This window comes from Ictalurus furcatus, chromosome 2 (genome assembly GCF_023375685.1).
Source record: "Ictalurus furcatus strain D&B chromosome 2, Billie_1.0, whole genome shotgun sequence".
Lineage (NCBI taxonomy): Eukaryota > Metazoa > Chordata > Actinopteri > Siluriformes > Ictaluridae > Ictalurus > Ictalurus furcatus.
In genome coordinates, this window is record NC_071256.1 from 23,650,647 (window position 1) to 23,674,979 (window position 24,333).

At 38.5% G+C, this 24,333-nt stretch overlaps 1 protein-coding gene and 1 long non-coding RNA gene across 4 annotated transcripts in view; both read right to left on the reverse strand.

Annotated features, from left to right (window-relative positions):
• The window catches only part of cyth1a (cytohesin 1a), a 71,619-nt gene that overhangs the window by 33,574 nt on the left and 13,712 nt on the right, over positions 1 to 24,333 (reverse strand). The window contains exon 1 of one of the 3 annotated variants that reach the window (XM_053654021.1): positions 23,247 to 23,661. The exons of the other annotated variants lie outside the window; for them this stretch is intronic. Coding sequence (XP_053509996.1) covers positions 23,247 to 23,274 — 28 coding nt within the window. The 5' untranslated portion in view covers positions 23,275 to 23,661. Of the gene's footprint in view, positions 1 to 23,246; positions 23,662 to 24,333 lie in introns of those variants that run through there. 3 annotated transcript variants of the gene reach the window in all.
• LOC128625590 (uncharacterized) lies at positions 10,947 to 23,240 on the reverse strand. The gene is made up of 2 exons (XR_008388975.1): positions 13,668 to 23,240; positions 10,947 to 13,050 (listed from the first exon to the last, which is right to left on the reverse strand). It is a non-coding gene; the product is annotated as an uncharacterized LOC128625590 (long non-coding RNA).

Here is a 24,333-nt window from a genome sequence, read left to right on the forward strand (position 1 = left end):
GTTTATAATTGTGGCTCTTGGATAGGACAAGAAAATTGTAAGCAAGCACAGGCCTCAAGCGATGACTGCACTCATTTGCAACATGGCTATCCAGAACAATGGCACAATGTTCTCTGCACAGTCAAACAGATGGCATTATTATGCTCTCTGATCAGCTGATCATGGCTCTCACCTGCTCCCCCTGCCAGACTCAATCAACATAGACTGTTCCAGAGCTGCCTTTCCAACTCCTACGCTCATTGCAGCACTCAAAATGCTCCTTTTCCCTCAGACTACTGAAATCCTATAGAGCTCAATCTGCAAAATGTGTAGCCTTTCACTGGCCAAGCTTTTTAAATGCACATATATTACAGGTCAGTGACAAAGAGAGAAAGAAATGTAACGAGTAAGTCGGATCCTTTCGGGTACTTTCGGAGTTACCAAGTTAAGCCTCTGCTTTATCCCAAGAGCAAACACACATCTTAATGATGTTCCATTATTGGCCAGTACGGTTTACAGCTGCAGATGAGTTTGCCTTTGGAAAACAGGAAGTATTTTTGCCTCTCCATGGAAAGAATGAGGTCATCCTGGGGCGTGCACACCTTCTCAAGCCACCACATGTCCACCCACAGCATTTTCAGATGCTATAGTGGCGAGGATGGACCACAAGCTGGGGCTTGGATGAAGAAAGATGTCCTGTGGCTGGGCCCCTCAGGATGCTCTAGCACCAACGCCTAGAGATATTCATGGACCACTAAGAAATGGCACCCTTTAATTTTTCATTTCAGGCACTAGATCATTAGATCAAAAAATGACTTCAGAATAAGAAGATCATTTGTGGCCCAAATTAAGTGACCAACAGGTTTCCTGAAAGTTGAAGTTCCTGAAACTTTATCTACTGGAAAATGTTGCTATAAGGATTCGAGTCCATGTTCTTGTCTAGGAGTGGACAAATCATTAGCCCAGGCAAGCATATTTCATGTCAAGCTATTAGTTTGTTATTTGTAGTTGCCTGGTAGACTAGTAAAAAGCAAGCAAACCATACTTTTTTTTTTTTAACCAATTTTGCTTAACAAAAGGTGCCTTTTGGTACATTTAAACTTAACACACTTCATAGTGTTGTGACATACCTCAATGCTGTAGCTATAGCACAGGTGTCTGAATCCCACACTTGCTGCAGTAGAACAATCTTTATCTTTGATTAATTCTTCCGTCTAATGACTAACGACAAACAATCTTTTCAGATTCAGGAACATGCAGATATTTTTATATAGGATGTGACAAGAAAACACAAAGGTGTTGGTGATGATGTGATATAAACTTTACCTGGGGAGTATAATGACTATGGCTACATTGTCACCCTCTCCCTGGGAATTCAGTTCATTTCCATTTGTCTTTGTTAATGCACTTTAATAAAGCTCACTAGCTCTCCATGTTTCATTTTGCATTACGTTATTAGCTACCATTTTTTAATCAATTAGGTTTCCAGGCAACCAAAACATGGGACAGGGCAGCACATTGGAGATTTCACTTGTCCAATGGGTTTGCTGTTGAATTGATCATTTGTCCATTATGATATTGTGCATTAGTTCCAGTAAGTGATGAACGTCTATGAAGTTTTGATGGAAATCCCCCCAAGCTATAAACACATTTTACCTTCAAGTCTTCTTTCCCTTTTAGTGTGCTACATCGACAGATATCAAACAGTACAATGCTTACCACAAAGAACTGCATAGAATGTCAGATATCATCTCTGGTTACATTGAGGAACCTAAAAACTAACATTTTTATCAACCAGTCAGTGCATTTTCAACGCTTTCAGTCCTTGAATTTCTGGGTGATCTCAAACTCATACTGCCTTGCTGACCACAAATACATGAATAAATTCTTTTTACCGTTCCACAGAAGAAAGAAGCTGAAACAGACTTGAAACTTGATTATGTTCCAGCAGATGAGCATCATAGTGTGGGACTGCCCACACATTCTCATCTGAAGCACCAAGTTCTCAAAGCATGGGGTTTTTCCAAAAAAAAATTTCACATTTACCACAAAGTGCAAAATGTCTGTAGGCTTTGTAGGAAGTAAGCACATTCTTCCTGTTAGGCTGCTGTCTAGGGGCTTATACATGAAGAGCTCTGAATTTATTTTACGGTAACTTGTGTAAAGTGCATTTAAACAAAGCAGAGAACAACAGGAACTATTCAATAGGTTCTATGCCACAAACCAGTCTCATTGACTTTCAGATCATTGTTTTCAGCTCAATAGCACATTTATTATAAACAAACAATTGTTCTATTTGCAATCCCCTTCTCAAACACTTTTTGAGAAGCAGTCCACAAAAAAAGGAAATTGAAGCTCTTGTCCATTTTGGAGTAATCCTTTTGAAATCAGTTTAGCAACGAAAAATGTCAATAAGCTCTCATCTCTGTGATCATGCACATCCATCTCTTAGGTCAGTGACAAAGAGTTAACATCTCTGCTCCATCTCAGACATGATCATTAGGGTTTTAGTGATATGGTGTCTTGTCTGAACCTTTCGTTCCCCTGGGGATCCCGCTGTTATTGGACAGTCTAAACAGTGCCGATTTCTGTATAGTACAGCCCAGATTATTTAAGAAGTCATATCAGTATGGAGGAATATTATTTCAGATCATTATTCATTATTGTAAACAATTTTATGCTTATTCAGGTCATTTTAGCTCTTTTTTCCAGAGGATTAAAAAATGTAACGTCCACCTGTTTTGGGAAGTTTATCATTTCTGCCATGTTGAATTAGATATGAACAATCAAATCCAATCAATAGACCAATCAAAACACAGACCGCTTTTGATCCCGTCCTCCTAACGTTTTATGATGGAAATGACCGTTGAAATTTCAAGATGTATTTCAGGTCCCATGAATAGCATCATTCAAATAAATAAACAATTAAATACGTAAATAATGAAAGAAATCAATAATAAAATACATATATTTGTGCAACATTTCATTATTTATGCTCACATTTGATTGTATTGTTTATTTGTTATCACATTCCATAATATATTTAATCATTTACCCAAAAGATCCCTCAATAAATCAATTTGTCCTGTATCCATTTTATTTTGAGGATCTAAATCAAATATAGTTTCTATTTTAAGTCAAGAACTGAGCAGATTTGCTATTTCAAACTGCCACATAGTTGAAATCCCAACCCTAAGCTTTTTGGGGGTTTTTTCTTTCAATGGTTCAAGCTTTCATCAAGATCTGCTCTTCTCCCAACTTTTATCATGCTCCATTTTACTGCTCTTAAAAGCTATTTATGATTTCTTATTTGATCCACTGCCATGCGCTCTATACAATCTAACCTTTCAGATAAATGCCCATCTTGATGTCTTCAGTTTCTGTTCAGTCCGACCCCCTCCTCCTCTCATCTGTCTAAAGGCTTCTGAGCTTCAGCTCACTACTCTGGAGAGGGAAAACATGGACACATCTGCCCTGCTAATGACACTCTCTCGTTTAAACCAGCCTCATCCATTAATCCAACTTGAGCTCAGGTCGGTTTCAGAGCTGTGGACAAACTGGAGGCTGGAAAGCTGAGACTGTACTACAGTGAGAACTTGTGTGGCTTGTTGGCAAAGTTAGCTTTGTATTTTCAGTTTAACACAGAGAGACAGAAAAACACATAATGAGCACCATTTGAGATACCGTAGTTTATAAAATTCTGTATTGTTGAGTTTTATGACAGCTGCATTATTCTCTCTCATTTTAACAGCCTATCACAGCAAGCCAGGGGGTGATTGGTGAACAGTGGCAACAAATTAAAAAAGGTCTTGCAGCACCTTAATAAACACCTTAAAGGGATAGTTCACCCAAAAATGAAAATGATCTAATAATGACAATAAAATCAATTACTCTACTACCCTTGTGTCATTCCAAACCCATAAGACTTTCGTTCATCTTCGGAACACAAATGAAGACATTTTTAATGAAACCTTGGATATTTCTGTCCCTCCATTTACAGTCCAAGTAACCAAAACTTTCAAGCTCCAAAAAGTTCAAACAAAATATCTTCACTTCAGCATAGATGCGTGTTAATGAGAAAACCACGATGCATGTGTATTGTGCTGACACGAGAGCGGACCAAAAAAAGGCAAGTCCTCCTTAGGGATGTGACGCCTATGAATGCCCGTGCGGCCATGTAGATTTTACTTTCACTTCCGAATTAGCGGCAATTCAGGGTCAGCAATTGTTTGAATGGTGGGTTCATTATTATTCTTAATGAAAAACACAACAACAACAAAACAGTACAATGAAAAAAGTTTCATTAAAAATGTCTTTTGTTTTCCGAAGATGAACGAAAGTCTTATGTGTTTGGAACGACATGAGGGTGAGCAATTGATAACAGAATTCAATTTCTTGGGTGAACTATCGCTTTAACTTAAATACATAGAATGAGTCTGCTCTAGCACTGTTCTTACAAAAAATGAAATAATATCTGAAATGCTACTGCTGAACCTCCTTCTGCTATTAAATCCATTAGTACATTTTTTTTTTTTTTGCTTACTTCAATAATTCAATGTGATACCTGGATACAAATTTGTAACATATCATAAAGCATACCATAATGGACATCACACTATTTTTCTTAATCCTTTTTTTTTTTCCAGATCAGCCAGATCTATACTCTTCAGTAGACACCTTTCACTTTAAAATGCTGCCTAGGAAGATGTCTGCATCAGCCATGCAGCGTAGGACTTTAAATGACCCTCACCTACAACCTCTTGCACTTGGACTGACCCGAGCCAAAAACACACAAATGGTGACGGTTCAGCAGAAAACAAGGCCGTTAGGGACTCAGCCTTGCCTGCAGTGGAAAAGAGAGCTCAGTGTTCAACAGGAGAGGTGTGGGCCAAACTGGCAGAGGAACACACAAGCAGTGGGTAGATCACAGATAAGATGCACCCACACAATCTTCACTAGCATTATTGAACTTTGTTTATTCTGGGAAAGACTGATGATGAGATTTTGTCTTGTCTTCCTTGTGTCCTCATTCAACTCCCCCAAACAATGTATCCTATACAAGATAAAGTTCTCTCTTAAAAGACTGTTTTAAGGAAAAATCCAGTTTACAGAAATGTTCCACTCACTCATTTCCTCAAGCCTAGACATTTGTTTCAATTATACATCTTGTACCTGGGCTACAAAGCTATTATAGAATCATATACAGTTGAGGCCATAGGTTTACATAGATCTTGTAGGATCTTCAAAATGTTAAAAACTAAAAAAAATAAATAAAAGGGATCATAAAAAATGCATGTTGTTTTTTAATTTGGTACTGCCCTGAATAAGCTATTTCACGTTTGCATATAGTCCACAAGACACGATAATAACTGAATTTACACAAACGAACCGGTTCAGAAGTTTACATTACGCCTGGTTCTTAATACTGTGTGTTGTTACCTGGATGATCAATGACTGCTTTTATGTTTTGTGATAGTTGTGCATGAGTCCCTTGTTTGTCCTGATCAGTTAAACTGCCCACTGTTCTTCAGAAAAATCCTCCAGGTCCTGCACATTCTTTGCTTTTCCAGCATCTTCTGCATATTTGACCCCTTTCCAACAGTGCTGTATGAAGTTGAGACCCATCTTTTCACACTGAGGACAATTGAGGGACTCAGACACAACTATTAAAAAATGAGCAAACATACACTGATGCTCAAGAAGGCAACACGATACATTAAGAGCCAGGGGGGTGTAAAATTTTGAACTGAATGTGTAAATTGTTATTATTTTGTCTTCTGGGAAACATGTACATGTCATAAAGCTTCGGAAGGGCAGTACTACATGAAATAAAGGAGCTCTTTAAACAAAGTAATATCAATTTACACGATCATCCTGTTCAAAAGTTTACACCCCCAGGCTCTTAATGTATCGTGTTGCCTTCTTGAGCATCAGTTGAATGTTTGCACCTTTTGTAATAGCGGTGTACGAGTACCCCAGTTGTGAAAAGATGGATCTCAACATCATGTAGTCACTGTTGAAAAGGAGGCAAAAATGTAGTAGATGAAAAGCAAAGAATGTACAGGACCTAAAGGATTTTTCTGAAGAACAGTGGGCAGTTTAACTGATCAGGACAAACAAGGGACTCATGAACAACTATCACAAAACATAAAAGCAGTCATTGATCATTCAGATATCAGCACACATTATTAAGAATCAATCGTAATGTAAACTTTTGAACTAGGTTATTTGTGTAAATTCAGTTATTATTGTGTCTTGTAGACTATATGTAAACTTCTGTTATACAAAATAGCTTATTCAGGGCAGTACTAAATGGTAAATGGTCTGCACTTATATAGTGCTTTTTTAACCTTAGCGGTTCTACAAAACGCTTTATACTGTTTCTCATTGACCCATTCACACACACACACACACATACACACACACACCAATGGTAGCAGATCTGCAATGCAAGGTGCTAACTTGCCATCGGGAGCAACTTGAGGTTCAGTGTCTTGCCAAAGGACACTTCCACATGTGGAGTCACGTGGGCTGCAAATTTAACCGTCAATCCTGTAATTACTGGACAACCCTCTCTACCACCTGAGCCACAGCACAAAATGCAATTTTTATTATCCCTCATTATTATTATTATTATTATTATTAACATTTTGCAGGTCCTGCAAGGTGTCTATAAACTTATGACCTCAACTGTAGAAGCTTACAGCCACTGATCATCATCATACAAACTGAATGCTGAATGACATCATGCTTACTGACCCCACTTTCATCCACACAGTCCTTAAATGACTGATAACTGATTACGTACTTAGCTGCAATCTCTAAACATCCCCAGTAATCTGGGCCTCTATGTAAATAACTAGAACGTGGTCCATAATGACTTCAGGTCACAGAGCCGGACTACAGCTAGTCTCATTTTACAGCCCAGCTATAAACCTGAGCTTTATTACCCAAGCTTGACACTATAGAATCAAAATAACATATATACACATACATAACCCTCACCTGAGCCACTAAAACCTGAGATCTCACTAAAATGCTGTAATGTTTCAGGGCTTAAGGGTGAAGAAATCTCTGAAGAATGAAAAATGTGTGTGTTTCTCAATCTTGTGGCCCTTTCCTAAATGGTCTGCACTTATATAGCGCTTTTATCCAAAGCGCTTTACACTGTGTCTCATTCACCCATTCACACACCAATGGTAGCAGAGCTGCCATGCAAGGCACTAACTTGCCATCAGGAGCAACTTGGGGTTCAGTGTCTTGCCCAAGGACACTTCGGCATGTGGAGTCATGTGGGCCCACAATTAGTCGACAACCCGCTCTACCACCTGAGCCACAGCCGCCCACAGCCTTATTTCATTTATAAAGTAACATAACAATAATAAATCCAATAAAAACAGAGATCACTGCCATATTTTTCAGCCAGATTTTAAATGTACTGTGAAACATCTAGGTAGTTAGTTATTGAGTAATTGAGTTTTTAACTTTATGGCTTTAGCTAACAATAAGTAGGGTCAGCTAATCAATAAAGCTTTGTGTTGCTGTAGTCCATGTTTTCTGACATCGATTACACAGGTAGTTGCTGACCTGCTATTGAATTACTGTTTGTCGTACCTCCTCCGGTGCCCATATCATTACCACTCTTCCTTCAGCCTTGCCACCATGTCTAACACAACCAGAGTCATACAGACCTTTCCAGTGACTAAGGCTGTGACAAGGCCCACTGGCACCATTAATGCATATGGCATAGGTCAGCTGCAGGGTCATCAGTAGGGTACCACCGCTCAACAACATTTCACTCCTTTAACCCCAGAACGTCTCTTGGTGGCAGTGGCAGGGATGTCTCCAGGCCACCACCTGCAACTAGACCTTGGCTTAGATGTTACTACCCCAACACTTCTCCTTTCACCGCACCTAGAGCCAAAAGCTCCTTTTCTCTGCATCTTCAGTTAGGTCTTTCAGGGCCTCCTGCTGGTTTGCTCCAGTTGCTCCCATATCTCTCGGGTGGCGAAAAGATGATGTTCCAACCAAGCCACGGCATCCTACTTCTGCCGGGTAGATGATGGTTCTTCAGTCAGCCTCCTTACACTCAGTGACGAGATCTGAGTACTTCAGCCTCTACCTCTCAAAGGCAGCTTCTATTCCTTCCTCCCATGGGACAGTTCGCTCGATGAGGAGCATGGTCTTGGTGCCACTGGACCACATCACTATATCAGGGCGGAGACTTGTGCTGGTGATCTCACTAGGAAACTGGAGCTTCCTGCCAAGATCTCATTCTCCAGTCCTGGGTGAAAGGAACTATCCTTGAAATTGGATGTGTTGACACAATGATGGAGGATGACCTTTGCTTATGACCTGTCTACACCCCTCCAGCACCTCTGCCAATCTGCTCAGGACTTGATCATGTGGCCACCTGTAGTGCCCTTTGGAGAGCTCAACCTCTAAGCCTGACAAGATATGTTGGAGACTTGTATTTGGACTGCTACAGATTGGGCAGCATTCTTCCTGTCCAAACCACTGGTGCAGGATCAATGGGCAGCGGAGTGTGTTCAGATGAGATTCTTGTTGCAGACACAACTAAGAAACTCCCACTTTTGAAGCAAGTCGTCAAAGTAGTTTGCCTAAAATACCCATACCTTTTACTTTACAGCAAGTTCTGCTGCATTCCACTTAACTCTGAAGTGACAAGTTAGACCTCACGGCATTTTCAAACTACGTGCATTCAAGCTTCAGCGTAAAAAACATGGAGGCCTCCATGTACGTGTTTTGCTATCAACAATCTAGCTAGCTAACTTTGGTGATATATCACGTCCTGATCGGAGACCGTCCCGACTAGCCGAGAAGGAACTCCGAGTTGAGGGGGTGTATTCTTTGTCTTTTCCTCGTTAGAGGTCAGAAAGGCTGAGTTGCGAGCTTTAGTTGAATGCAGAATTAGCCCTGCTCAGTAACTTTTCAGCAGGTTAGCCCTGCCCAATGCAGGGTTACTGGAGTGAAAGATGTTGTCGCAAGCAGTTAAACGCTGTGCTGTTCCTTCAGTCTGGACTGCTTTTTGAACAAGGCACAGTACAGGAGAGACTATGTGTATTCAGCATGAGCACTGGCTATGAGGCAGCTTAATCTACATGGTACATACATAGTACAGAATGTAGTGTTCTCAATGTGCTAATGCTAACATTTTCTATTTGCTTATTCTATTGCTAGTCATAAAGTCAACATCGGTAGAGTAAATACTTGCCTCATTTTAAAAAATGGTTAAACAGTTATGAATTAGCAGATGCCTTTACTGATTTCTACTTGTGTTCCAGGTGAGGTGAGCATCCAATCAGGACAGAGGCCATTAACGCACAGCAGTCTTAAAGACACAGAAACCAAAACAAGATGTTTAATTCTAAGGGATAAAGAGAGGTTAGAAATTTGGTCTAGTAAAAAATGAATGATGACTGGTTTTGTACAGCCACACAAATGTTGTAAGTGAACATTGTACAATAGAGGACTTTTAACAGAAGGTGCACTTCCAATATATGAACCATTCTACTGGCTAACAAAGTGTTAGCACTTTACATGGTGCTATTAAGTGGTTTTTGAAAGAAAAATGCTGACCTGTTTTGTCTAATCCTGGGAAGAATTTTGCTTCTTCAGTCAATCTTGGTGTACTTCTTCAATGACTGTTCTATTTTGCTCAGTGATGAGATGTATAACTGTATAAAAGATACGTCCCTTAAATAGTCCAGAGACAATGATCCAGCTTCAGCGAAAAAGATGCTTCAATAACACACTTGATCCAGAAATTATGAGAAATTATGTTAATAAAGAGAGAGAAAGCGAGAGGAACCGATAGCGAGGCTTCTATCCGAGTTGTCACTTAGTGAGCATACTGCTGTAGTCCATCTGGACATCCCTCTCTCTGTTCATCTCCCTGCCTCCCTCGCTCGCTCCCTCTCTCACTCCCTCTCTCTCTCCCTGTCCATCGCTGAGACACTGCTGTCACTAACGCAGAAGCTCCATCCAGTGGACACTCTCTGCGCTTCATCTTACCACCCAAACTGGACTTCACAATACATTTCCGTTTCTAAATCGCAGCAGTTTGGTTTAGTTGTTGCGTCTTCTTTTATGAGCTATTATCAAATTTAGAGGTAGGGGTGACAAAAATATATCACAATTCTCAAAGGCATTTCTGTCGTTCTACCAAAGAATGGTTAAAGAAGAATAAAGTTAATGTTTTGGAATGGCCAAGTCAAAGTCCTGACCTTAATTCAATAGAAATGTTGGACCTGAAGCAAGCAGTTCACATGAGGAAACCCACCAACATCCCAGGGTTGAAGCTGTTCTGTACTGAGGAATGGGATACAGTTCCTCCAAGCCGATGTGCAGGACTGATCAACAGTTACCAGAAAAATTTAGGTGCAGATATAACTGCACAAAGGGGTCACACCAGATACTGAAAGCAAAGGTTCACATACTTTTGCCACTCACAGATATATAATATTGGATCATTACCTCAATAAATAAATGAGCAAGTATAATACATTTGTCTCATTTGTTGGAGTGGGTTCTCTTTATCTACGTTTAGGACGTGTGTGAAAATCTGATGATGTTTTAGATCCCATTTATGCAGAAATATAGAAAATTCTAAAGAGTTCACAAACTTTCAAGCACCACTGTATTTAATGTCTAAAAAAATACATTTATGATTATTTTTTTGTAGATTAAAAAAGATTTTATCAAAAAATAAAAACAAAATATTTAACACTGAAAAGAAGAAAAAAATTTACAAAAATGAACATTTTAAGATCTTAAAGATTAACTACAAAATTTTAACATCAAATCAGAAGCTTCCAGGCAGTTTTATACAAAAAGATATCACAATATCCATGATATCTTAGAAAAGCATATTGTGACATCATTTATATTTGACAGCATATTCTATTTAGAAGCAGGTGACTACACTTGTGTAAGGTCAGGAGGCAAATGCCCATTAAAAATCCACATTAAAAACTAGAAAACAAATACAATACACTGAACATCTGAAACTAAGAAGTTACAGTAAAAGACAAACAAGGGACTTTTGTGTGAAAAGACACATCTGTAAACTGCAATGAACTCAAAAAGACTTCACAAGAATTAGGTGGGAAACAGTGAGCGTAAATAGAGAAGCTGGAAACAAAACCAAACCAGAGAGAAGCATGTGTTATTGAGAACAGGAAACCATGACCAAATAAGGAAAATGGAAACCAAAAATAATAATAAAAAAAACCCCGAGGTGTATTGGTAGACAAAGGGGTTACAATCGTGCGCGTGTGTGCGTGTGCGCGAGTGTATGTGTGATGTACTATTAGCAGTAGTAGAGGAAATGGCCCACTCAGGTCAGTGAGTCACATTCGTCATTCCTCTAGACATCTTCTGCAATTTCCCTTGGGATTAAGGAAGTTTCTTTCTATCTATCTATCGATCTATCTATCCAGTGTGTCCCCAGTATTTGCTATCACACATGTGCATATACACACATTGACTCAAGTTGATCCTCATGACTACAACTGCATGACTGCTACAATCCCAAAGGTGAATGAAGCATCCCTAAATTACTCATCTTTACCGTACCTTCTCACTGATCCAGAACAGACCTGAGGCAGTGTGATTAGGGAGAGGATTACTTCACTACGAGGTCAGCGTATCATCACTCGCTTTAAAAAGATGACAAGACTCTTAGTCACGCAGTAGCTGTTCTCTCAAATGACCTCAATTTATTCATCTGCATGCGTCGTCAATGGGTTCATCAATCTATATTAACAAGTTTATTTCCTAACTACTCTAATATATTTTTATTCCTTGTTTTCTAAATAACAAATGTGAGAGATTAGAATATTGCCATTAGATCTTGAAATTTGCAGTTTATTACATAATAACTTCATGCTCTATCCCAATCAATAATAAAACTACAAACTGCTATTTTCAATTTGGAAACAAGCCCTGAAGTAATTGAGTAACTTTCCAATACATAAAACAAATGCACGTAACACTTTGTTTTTCCACGTAATGCGACGCTGCTAGCTTTAGCAGATACCCAGAGGCATCGACAATGACTTTCTTCAGTTTACTGTTTATGTCAATGTTACCTTTTATGCCCAACATGACCTCAGTCACCATCAGACGGAGGCGAAATCATCAAGTGACTGAGGAAGAAAGTGTGCGACCTCCAATTCCTCTAAGGCAGGGTAGCATTTTATATTAAACACCGTGGAGATGATCAAACATTGCGGAGATTGTGTAGCACGGACACATGATAGCGATGCACGAGCACATACCTATGTTTGTATCCGAAATAATATGTCTAAAGGCAGTGAGGAACAGAAACCACAAGGTGCAGTGAAAGTGAGGTTTTATTATTAATTTAGGACTGTAGTTTAATCCATTGGTTTTTTGGGCATCCATAAATGTAATGTAAATTATGTAATATAAACTTTAAATATATTAGTTTATATTATATATAAGTATTTATCCAATATTTTTTATGGATGCACAAAAATCACGAAATTAAACTACAGTCCTAAATGAATAATATATATTCTGGTGTGTGTGTGTGTGTGTGTGTGTGTGTGTGTGTGTGTGTATTGGGTTCTTTTCAGTTTTATATAATTGGACAAACAGCTGTGCAAAGTTTTAGTCTGAAGTTTATATTTGTAACACTCAGTTTGTGGATTTTATTTTAAATAAACGAAAAAATGGTACTGAAAGTTTGCCCCAATCCGATTAATCGATCAATCGGAAAAAGTAATCTAAACTAATGGATTATGAAAATAATCGTTAGTTGCAGCTCTAGATTACTGTCATATAGCCGCATTGTGTCGAGTGTGTTGTTCCACTTATACATATTCCACAGCGATTTGCCAGCAATTACAATGTTTCATTTATTAATAAATGACACATTGCATATTTTAACGATTTATAGTTAAGATTTAATATTGTGAACCATAAAAGAAACAAACGGTTAGTTCCTGCTATCGTTTACGTTATAGCAATTATAAACAGTTGTTCCCTCTCACCAGCATCACCTTCATTTTTCTCTCTATCTCTCTGTATAAAAAAAGCAGCTTGTCATTTTACAGTGAAATAGGAAGTGTAAACTCATCTATCCTGAAGACTTTCCTGTGGGGAACTTTGCAAAGCATCATGACTGTTAGAAAGAACAGCCTTTTTTTTAGATTATATAGAACATCTGCTGTACAAATCCTGTGTATGAACTGTTGCTATAGAAACAATAACGTATCAGAATGAGCACATTAACATTAGCATATCTTTCATGTTACAGCTGAAACTACCATCCAAGCCCAACTGTTATACAAAAACAACGCACACCTTCTGACCAGTCAGATTCGAGAACTGAACCACGCCGCAGTATAGCAAAGTGTAATACTTTACTTTATAATAAGATGTAATTAAAAATGTAAGAATTAAGGAACTAATAAGTTACTTCCTGTTATCAGCTATAAACAGCTGCTCCCTCACCACACTCTATTTTTTCTCTTTCTTGAAGATAATACGACAAAAACACACAGTTTGTCATGTTACAGAGTAACCACAAAGTTGTCCATCCTGAGAACTTTCTCATGTCAGAAAACATGAAGGACAGATTCTCATACAGCTCTGACGCTGGAGACTACTTACGAAAATGCTAAATAAATGTGTCTTACCAGAAAGCTTAACCGTATCAATGATTACACCATACAAGCGTCTTTGTACATTGTTACAATAGAAATGATAATGTATTCAAACAAGCACATTAATACAAATCTTACAGACGGCGGCACTAGTGTCAGAGCTGTTGTTATTGGTTATCAACACTTTCTGACCAATCAGATTCGAGAATTGATATAAACTGCATTATTCTACACATGGAACATTGTAATAAGTGGAGGATGCTTAGGAAGGTAAGAATTTGTGCTTCTGTGATAAATGCAGCATTGTGTAAACCCTTTGTGGAATCATCCTGGAAATTATTTTCACCAAAAGCGTATAACGTTATGTGATGAATTTGAAAAATACTACAAACAGAACTGTGCCTCAGGTCAGAAAATCATTTAGCAATAATAATGTGATCGTGTTATAATAACAATATAACATATATTAACAATATAATAACAAGTTGAACTATCATTGTGGTATGAAGCTGAAGCTTGATCAGTGTGAGAAAGGGAGGCTGGACAGGCAGGGCTTCTCTAAAGCAAACAGTCTGGGATTTGCAGTGTAAACACCCTGCAATGTGTGTGAGCAGAGGAAAGCCCTGGAAAGGCTCAGTCAATCCAGAACACATACTATACATTTAAAGGGCCAGAGCATGGCTGTGGTGCACCAATGTCACCAATGATATTTACTTAATAGAGCCATCCATCCTGCTTATCCTGGGTGGTGGGGAAGCCTAGAGCCTATCCCAGGGGATTCAGGGCATGAGGTGGAGGACACCTTGGACAGGGTGCCAACCCATCGCAGGGCACAATCACACACGCACACCCATTCACCCTACGGACAATTTAGACATGCCAATCAGCCAACAACACAACTCTTTGGACTGGGGAGGAAAGCAGAGTACCCAGAGGAAACCCCCAAAGCACAGGGAGAACATTCAAGCTCCGTGCACACAGGGCAGAGGTGGGAATCGAACCCCCAACCCTGGAGGTTCGAGGCAAATGTGCTAACCACTAAGCCACCGTGCCCCCATTTTATAGACTTAACAAGACAAAACATTTGTATGTTGATTGATACAAAGCAAATACTTGTATATACAGCATAACTCATTTAAAGGTAAGAAGTGCTACTTTGTATACTGCTGATGCTGTGAGCGGCCATGTAGATTTGACATCACTTGTTGATTTGACATTACTTGCATCACATCTGTGTGTACACGCAGTCCATACACAGCTCTAACTAAAAAAAAAAATACGCAGATGAAAAAGAAAAGAGTAGGACCAAGCGACAGGGTAGACAAACATGATGTGAGCTGACATCATTAACTAAACTTTCCTCCTGTCAGTAGCAGAAATATTAAAAGCACAGTACAAGCTTCACAGCTTACTATTCCAGCCCTTGTCCTACAGCACTCTATTGTATTGGGTAAAATCCAAATTCCTTGAAAATTTGAAGTTCATCATTGTAGGAGTGAAAAGCTCAATGGATTAATAAACTGATCACAGTGTGATCACAATGACAGTGGATAACTTAAAGTCCCTGTGAAGTGCTTTGAAACACGCAATGTTATTCGATGTGTTGACATAATTCCCACTGAAAAACAAAGTCAGGGCAGGACATATTAAGTGGCTCCTCCCACTTATTTAAACAGACTTATTTAGCTTATCTCACAGCCCGATCTAAGATAACACTTGGCCCAAAGCTGTAATCTGGCACAAATACCTCAGTCTTCAAAGTAAATTAATTCAAGCCATTTCGTTCTTAACCACTTACAGTTGGAAAACTGAAGAAAATACGCATGTTCAAACTAATATAATGTTGGGGGCGGGACACTTCTAGAAAGTATTTTATTGGACAGAAAAATTGATGAGAAGCAGAATGATGTCAGGAAAATTGTTGATCCGTATTGGTGGTAGAGAGACACTGTAAATTTTGAATGCATATATCTTCTAAATGCTAATTTTGTTGTTGTTTTGGAGCAAACTCACTTATAGATAACCTTAAGGCTAACATATTCATACTAAAAGCAACAAAACTTCAATTTTGATTTCATGGGGACTTTAATCTGCAAACCCATGGGTCCCAAACCCACAGAGGCTTTTAAAGGAGCTGTGCTGAATGTTACTGAAAAGAACCCACCCATCCACGTGAGAGGAAAAATGGCCCATCCAATATTTATTTTTGTTCTGAGACACAGCTCTAGCTTGCACACCATGATGATGCAGCACTCTGCATCAAAAACATGCCAGGTGGCTTTTCTTTTTCATAGTTTTTCACTGATTTTAATGTAGGCATAACAATTACAAGTGTGTTCAGGATCTAAACACCTTTACACACCTCTAGCGGAAAGATGAGAGATCTGAAGCACTTGAGAGATAATAATTTTTTCATTAAAGCTTCTGGTATAAATTGTTATGCTCTAAAAAAGTAACATTATCTTATAACAATTAATCGCTACTTTATAATTATGCAAAACCTTCTTACAGGTTGAATTAGTCTGTGCATTCATATAACACAGTAAACCTCCATAGGTTCAACTACAACCACCTTACCACACTGTCCTTAGCCCTGATGGAAAAACCCTACACACATCCGGTACACATCAGATTAACCAGCGGAAGCCACAGGCTCAGGTTATGTGACCAAACTCGACATGGTAGGCTGTAAACATCTCTTGTGTGTAGACAGGAAACTGAACTGAGTCAAACACGCAAACACAATTCAAACCCGCCCCCTTTGTTGTTGTCTTTTTAGTGACGCTGGGCATCAAAACTGCTCCTGACTCCCATGATCCCTTGCTCCACAGAGTAGTCAAAGGGCTCGCTAATGGCACTTCCTGACCAGACATATGCGCAAGACACTGCTTCCTGTTGAGCGTTAAGTTTAGACCTACACTCGGTGAGAGAGTAAAGTCCACACCTTGTCTGAGAGAAAGCTAACTCTTACAATTTCCCACTTCATTTTCGTTTTCTGCCCTCTTTCAGGTTCATGTTGCTATAAAAATTAAGTATCTCTTACAATGGGTAGAAGAAACATTTAAAGATGTTGTGTGTAATATTAAGCGTGAAATTGCACTTTTGGTTACAAAAGAGTCTGTTTTTTGTGTTTTAATACATATGCATGTTTGAAAACAAAACCTCTAAAAAAAAAAAGAATTAAAAAAAAGAAAGAAGAAGAAAAAAAAGCATATCACATTTTCCTGTTAAGTACATGTGTGGAGTTTGGTGCCTGATGATGAACTCTTCCTAATCAGGGCTTTGGAGAAAATATGATAAAAATATCCTTTGTGATAGGTCTAAAGATTGTTTGTCACTAAGCATAAGACTACATTCACAAGCTAAATTATATATCCTTAACTACAATTTCACTGTGGTTAAATGTTAATGAGATAATAAATGTTATCTCATTTGCACATGAGCAGAACTGTATGGGTGTGGCAGATCACAAAATGGCTGGCACTGGTGTTTCCACAACAACATAAACACCTAATGACAGAGAGAGAAACAAAGTTAGGAATGGCATGAGTCAAAAACATATGTCGAGGGGCCTCAAAAGACCGAGTTTGTATTCAGTATACTGTATTCAGTAGATATCTAGAGTGAACGCTGAAGAGTCCGGTGGTGATCCTGTTTATTTGTCAAAATAAAAAATAAAAAAATTTTAAAAAAACAGACAGTCCCTCAAAGATTTTGCAATTTTTCAATCACAGAAATGAATGCAGAATTAAGCACTCAATCAAAAACTCTGCAATATTCTAAGGAGTTTGCGATTTTTCAATTTTACAGCAGATTTTGCGCAGATTTGGGTCAAGATGTGTCATGTGGCGTCATCACAACACGCATTTATGGCCGGACTGAAGTCCTGTACAGACTGAATAGTACTCTACCGTGGCTGGGTTAGGGGTCGATATGACAAAAAGATCATGTTGATTGGAAATTGGAGAAAACCTATCGGACATCAGATCCTGTAACAAATAGCAAAGATTGGTACTGGATTTGGAAAAGAAACCGACTTGACTGTTTTTTTCTTAGGATTGATTTGATTATATTTATTCTTCATAATATTCACTATATTTACAATGTAAGTGATTTTTGTGTGAAAGAGTCGAATTGTGAAGCGCTCAGTCGTTTGAAAGCTTAGAAGTTTTTGCAGAAAACAATATCGAACAGGTACCGGTAGAGCTGGGCGATATATTGATATAACATTGATATCAAGATAAATGATTACGCTATACACTTTTCTGTGATATTGTTGGTATGGTGATGTATTTTTTTGTTTTTGATAATTACAAATTATTTGCTACTGAATGGATGTCATTGATTTGAGGTAATTAAAAAAAATTCATCTTCCTTGTCTTTGTGGGTATTAAAGAAACGGACCAACAAAGTCAGTTTAATGTTGTTTTGGTTATTTTACTACTGTTTTGAGGATAGTTTGTTGGCTAAATTATATATTGTGATGCCCATTGTGCATCGTAGAAATGTCCTCAAGTATCGTGATATTTCTGTCATATCAGCCAGCCCTAGGTACTAGTATCGGCGGGTACTCAAGGTTTCAGTATCGGTATCGGAAAAGAAAACGTGGTATCGTGCCATCTCTAACTAATCACGATTCCTGAAGGCACTTCGGCACACACAATATGTCCTGCATTGCAATATATAGGACAGCAACACAGTAGTGATTAATTTAAAAAAAAGAAAAAACCTGTTCAATGATTTATCTTATATCTACAAATATAAATGTATTTTTTATTAAAATAACTAATGAAAAATACGTAAAATATAACTGAAACACGTAACATCACATCAGCCGCTACTAGTCACTTTGTAATTAATAAAAAAAATTATAAAAGATATCTCAGAATTGTGCACTGTGACATCATCACAATATCAACATTATATGGTCGTATTTCCCAACCCTAGTTGGAGTAAATTGGGTAGCTAATGTGGGACATGACACTCTGTCTGACACCCTCTACTTCTAATATCCCCTACAATGCAGATAATGTGAGGGTATCCTACATGGATTCCCTAAAGATTTATACTTCCCAAAACCTGGATCTCTACAGAAATCTCAAATGGATTCTGTAAAGTTGTACCTAAGAACTGCTGCTGTAATCTGAAAGACTCTTATTCACAATATAACACCCTTTCAACACACTTAGTACTGTATACTCTACCCCGACAATGTCTACTGTTAAAATGCTGCACAAATAAAACTGAACTGATCTGAATAATAGAAGCTAAGCATACAAAATAAGTTGATGAGTAGAAAAATTACACCTTGAAAATGGATTCGTATTCAGATTCTCTGATTTAAAAAAAATCTTTATCATGGTAGGGACAGCTGGCCTTTTCAGTCCTCCATGCTCCTCAACCATCAGCATTCAAACTCACACAACCCCCATACCACCAAACACACACACACACACACACGCGTGCGCTCACACCTGCTCTGTAATGCTCCCATAATCTTATTCTACCCATACTGAAATGCTCTCAGATTCCCTACAAACCTCTGATATTGTGCAATTCATCACAGTTACAATGTAACACAATAGTAAAAACATTTCCAAACTACAGGAAGTGTTCTTATTAAGCCTAAAGAAGTATAAATTCACGTGGCTTTCAGCTGCTTTGCCTCCTGGCATCCTCACGCAAATAAAAGCAAATGGTGTTCCTGGATATTTCAGTGCGGTTTTGTGTCTTTATCAGCAAGACAATTGATGAACATCAAGTCAGTGTTGTGTAAAAAGTGTCTGCAAGTCAGGGAGAGTTAGGACTTGCAGCTGCTTGTTCTGGTGTTTGGAATGGCATAATACTGGTTGGTGAAAAATGGAAAACAGATACAGAGCCAGAGAAAGACATAGATAGTAAGAGAATAAGACAGAGATAGTGTGTGTGTGTGTGTGTGTGTGTGTGTGTGTGTGTGTGAGCGAGAGAGTGAGGGAAAGAGAGAGAGAGAGAGAGAGAAAGCAGGACAGGGTCCTGCACACATAAAAAATCTGGAACCTTGCGAACTTTCTAGCAATGCTGTCAGTTCTTACACACAGTCTGTTGCTATAATATTACTGAATCCAGCGCATTCACACAAGAAGAAAATTCCAGGATGACAGGATGCGATGGTTTCATTTGAACAGCGCTTAAGCTAACAATGCTAGTCATTTTTAATATGCTTTACCGGTTAATTGCGTCCTTGGCTCAGGCAGAGTTTCTGAAACCGTCCATTTTGCAACTGCTTGTAACTCACCTTTTTTTGTTTAACAGTCGATTTAAATCTCTAACTTCATATCTAGTGCTGGGATTATCAGCAACTGTGAGACACTGACAAGTCAGAACAAAATTATCAATAAATATTGTCCATTTTATTGTTCAGAACTACAGGTTTATACAGTTTCCATATATTAATGTTCCATTATTTTACACCGATCAGCCATAACATTAAAACCACCTGCCTAACATCATGTCCCCTTGTGCAGCCAAATCAGCTCTGATCCGTCGAGGCATGGACACCACAAGACCTCTGAAAGTGTGCTGTGGTATCTGGCACCAAGACGTTAGCAGCAGATCCTTTAAGTCCTGTAAGTTCTGAGGTGGAGCCGCCATTGGATCAGACTTGTTTGTCCAGCAAATCCCACAGATGCTCGATCGGATTGAGATCTCAGGAATTTGGAGGCCAAGTCAACACCTTGAACTCTTTGTCATGTTCCTCAAAGCATTCCTGAACAATTTATGCACTGTGGTCTGACCCAGATGTCTAGCCATCACAATTTGGCCCTTGTCAAAGTCCAAATTAAGATCCTTATGCTTGCCCATTTGTCCTGCTTCCAACACATTAACTTCAACAACTGACTGTTCACTTGCTACCTAATATATCCCACCCTGTGACAGGTGGCACTGTAATGAAATAATGAATGTTATTCACTTCACCTGTCAGTGGCTTTAATGTTATGGCTGATCGGTGTATACCACAACACTATGTAAATATAATAATATTGAATAATATGTTATTAAATATGAGTTTCCATGGTGATTAATTAAAGAATAACACAGGACAGACCATACGGTTATAAAAAATAATCCACGACGGGGTGGTGTAAAGCGGCAAGACATGAAGCGGAGTGCCGTTACCGTGCATCAATATGGTTTTTAATCAGGTTTTGCATTCATTTCTGCGATCACATAATCACAAAATCCTGGAGGGACTGATATTCATGCACTATGGACACACCAATCAGATACTGAGCATCTGATCTAAAATGCTGGATGAGTAACGGATCAAATTTGACATATCTTATGATTTGATCCAGTGATGTATTTTATGCCGTGAAGGCGTCTGATGCTGACTGATGTACAGGAGGCAAACAAGACAGCTCTAAGCACGATGTAACAAAACTTTGTAGAGAGTCGACGTGGGTATTGCGAGAATGTCAATATCGGAACATTACTGGGTGATTCTCAGTGCTTTACTATAGATATTGTACCGGAAATTACAAATCATTGCATGATTTTCATGCATGACAGTTACACTAGGTTTATACACTGTTCGAGCTCCTCTCATGCACTGTTGAGAGACATGGCTGTGTTAAAGCAGCAATTTCTCTATGACAGCATGATCACAGGATTATGGATATTGTGTAGATATGATTTGGTTATGTTAAACATGAACGCAAACATACAGAAAAGTATCTTTGTACATAGCAAACAGATAAGTGAATAACACATTGCATAACAGAATATCAAGCTGCTATTTAAACTACAGGCCGTGTCTTGCTTCAGCAGACATGTTAAGCTGACTGCACATAAAGGGTTGTGCAGCTGCTAATTTTGCAGGCTGGCAAGAGGTTTGTTATGAGTTTGTGTTTTTTGAGGCTGAGTGTGTCTGATAAAGATATGATTCAAATTAAGTTGTTACTTCTGCTGGGCATGGGCTGCATGATTCATTTCATCAAACTACCATTAACTGTCTCTGTTGGTCACATTTATTCTCATTCTGCTTGCAACAGGTCCAATGTTCAGAGCTCAAACACTGTCAGGCCAGACCTGTCTCACTGCTCATTCAGTCAATGAGCCATTTTTGCCTTTTAATTCTTTAGCTACAAGGTGTAGGTCTCACACCGAGACAGCTTTGTTCTTTGGTCTGCAAACGCAGTGTCAGCCTGAAACACTTTAGATATGCACTTGTATCCAAAATGTCCTGGGAATTGTCTAGGATAAAATATTTGTTTAAGCCAGATAAGATGATAATGTTTTGTTTTTGTCTTCAATAAATGTTTTGTTTTTGTCTTCATAGGACTCGACCCATGTTGTGCTGAAGACATCACAAACAAGATTATGGATGTTGAAATGACAAAGTGGTTCAGTTTCTTCTTGAGTATAAAGCTTCGGTTATCAACTAAATACCGTATATGTTCCGATAACCATTTTGCATGTAGTTACTGTAAATTATACTGATATATTGCTCGTAGTACTGTTGATATTTGTACTATATATTACTGACAGTACTGTTGATAATGGATAAGGAATATTTAAAGGACTATAAAGGATATTTCTATTGGTTGGTAGTTGAGTCTGCGTTATTATGGCTTTGGCGCAAACGGAAACTGTACTAGAGAAATGTGTGATTCTAAACAGCCAAAAAATCTTTTAAAAAAGAATAATAATCATGTTTTTCAAAAACGCGTATCGTCGCAGCACTAGTTATGAGGTCGGAGATCCCAAACTTTTTAACTCTTCCCTCTATGTATCTTGTATTATACTACTGTCACATATTATTTAGCAGGACACTATGTGGTTTGGGACAGAGCCAAACCTTGATGTACAGTAGTAGCTATGACCACAGGACCCTTTCAGTGCCCGCCAGGAAAGACGCAATCAATGACGCAATCGAGTGAGCAATTACATCACACGCCAGAGCGAGGGACAATATGGCACTGTTATAGTCGGTGTTACTTATTAAAGCATGCTGACATACAAATACAACAGCGTATTCATCATCTCAGATTAGAAATGCCATGGAACAGTATTCGATTTACGAATATGCATTTGGTTCAGTGTGTTCGACAGTCACTTCAAATGAAACCAGTAGCCACTGATCATTACACTTTCAGCAATATCTACAGCAAAATGCCCAATATCAATTACCTTAAAACAAATGCACAGTTGTACTAATTCGTTTAATTAGACAATAGGGGAATTTACATGCTTTACAATATTGATGTTTAAATCTTGCGTACACATGATATCTAGGTGATTTTTTTTTTCTTATGCTGAAATCTCTATCACAGAAAGCTATAGTGAGTTTGTACAGCCAAATTACCAAAAATAAATAAATAAATAAATAAATACAGGATAAAAATACAGGACAGAAGTATGAAGGGCCTGGAATCAAATGTAAGCCTGGTTCTAACGTTAAAATACATCATTTACATTCAAGCTAGCTACAGATTATAACACGGAACAAAAAGCCACACTTCAGTAACAACCCTCTGCATCTGTGTTCATTTACTGTTAAATAAATCTGCCTAAACACACACGAGCGCGCGCGCACACTCACACACACACACACACACTTGTTGGCCAACTTACCGACACCGTCCTCTGATTTCAGCACCATGGCGCCTTCTTTGGTAACGTCTTCTTGTTATTATTTGTAAACACTCACAAAAACCGGTGAACAAACACTCGATTTTTACTTGTGGAAAACTTTTAAACACCAAACAACAGCAACAAAAACACGACTCCGGATATGAGCAGCTGCGGAAGGATTTTCAACCGCGTGCAAAATGAGTGGCTTCAATTCTTAACTCTCGGAAGTTGTATCCTTTTTTTAAAAAAATAATAATAAAAAGAAATATTTGATGTTTAATATATTCTATACTCGTATAAAGCTGGTTCTCTGTTTCTGTCTGTTGTTGTCGGTGAAAAGATGAGGAAGTGTGTCGTCGGGTGTAACAGCACTGCCCAATGACGTGTTTAACTGCGTGCACGTAACAAGCCTGTGTAATTCCGCCCTGAACCTCGGGCCACACACACACACACACGCAAATGCGTACTTTCCTGAGATTCAGTGCACGTTATTAAACCAATTAATAAATAATTAGGCTTGGGAATGTGACGTCATTACTTATGGCTGGCTGATCCGCCATTTTGACTTCTTGTCACACAGCCAGGCTAGTTTATATGTAATTACAATTGTGCCAAAAGTATTGATTGTAGCTTTTCAAGAAACGGACCAAAACATACAGTGAGAAATAAGAAAAACACTCTGAAAAAAATTGAACATGGTCTTCAAATAAACAGTTTGTACCAGAATGGTGAATGTAAACTTGCGGAACGTAAAAGAAAACGTTGAAAGCGTAAACGAAAAACTCTTGGCAGCATGTTCTTAAACCGTGTTTAGCAAAAAGGGAAGCTTAGGAAACTGCTATTATTTAATAATAATTGTTATTAAAACTGTTATTTCGCAATCCGTTGTTTAAAACGGCAACAAACGCATACCATGAGGAGTAAAACTGCTCTGAAGATGGTTATGGTTGAAGTGGAAGGCTATACTTTTCCACTGGAGAGCAAGACCTGGGCTAGATTGTCCTTCATAAGCAGTGGTAATGGTGATACTGCTGTTTAATGTTCATATAAGATCAGTAAAATGTCCATTCTGATGAAGCACATACAA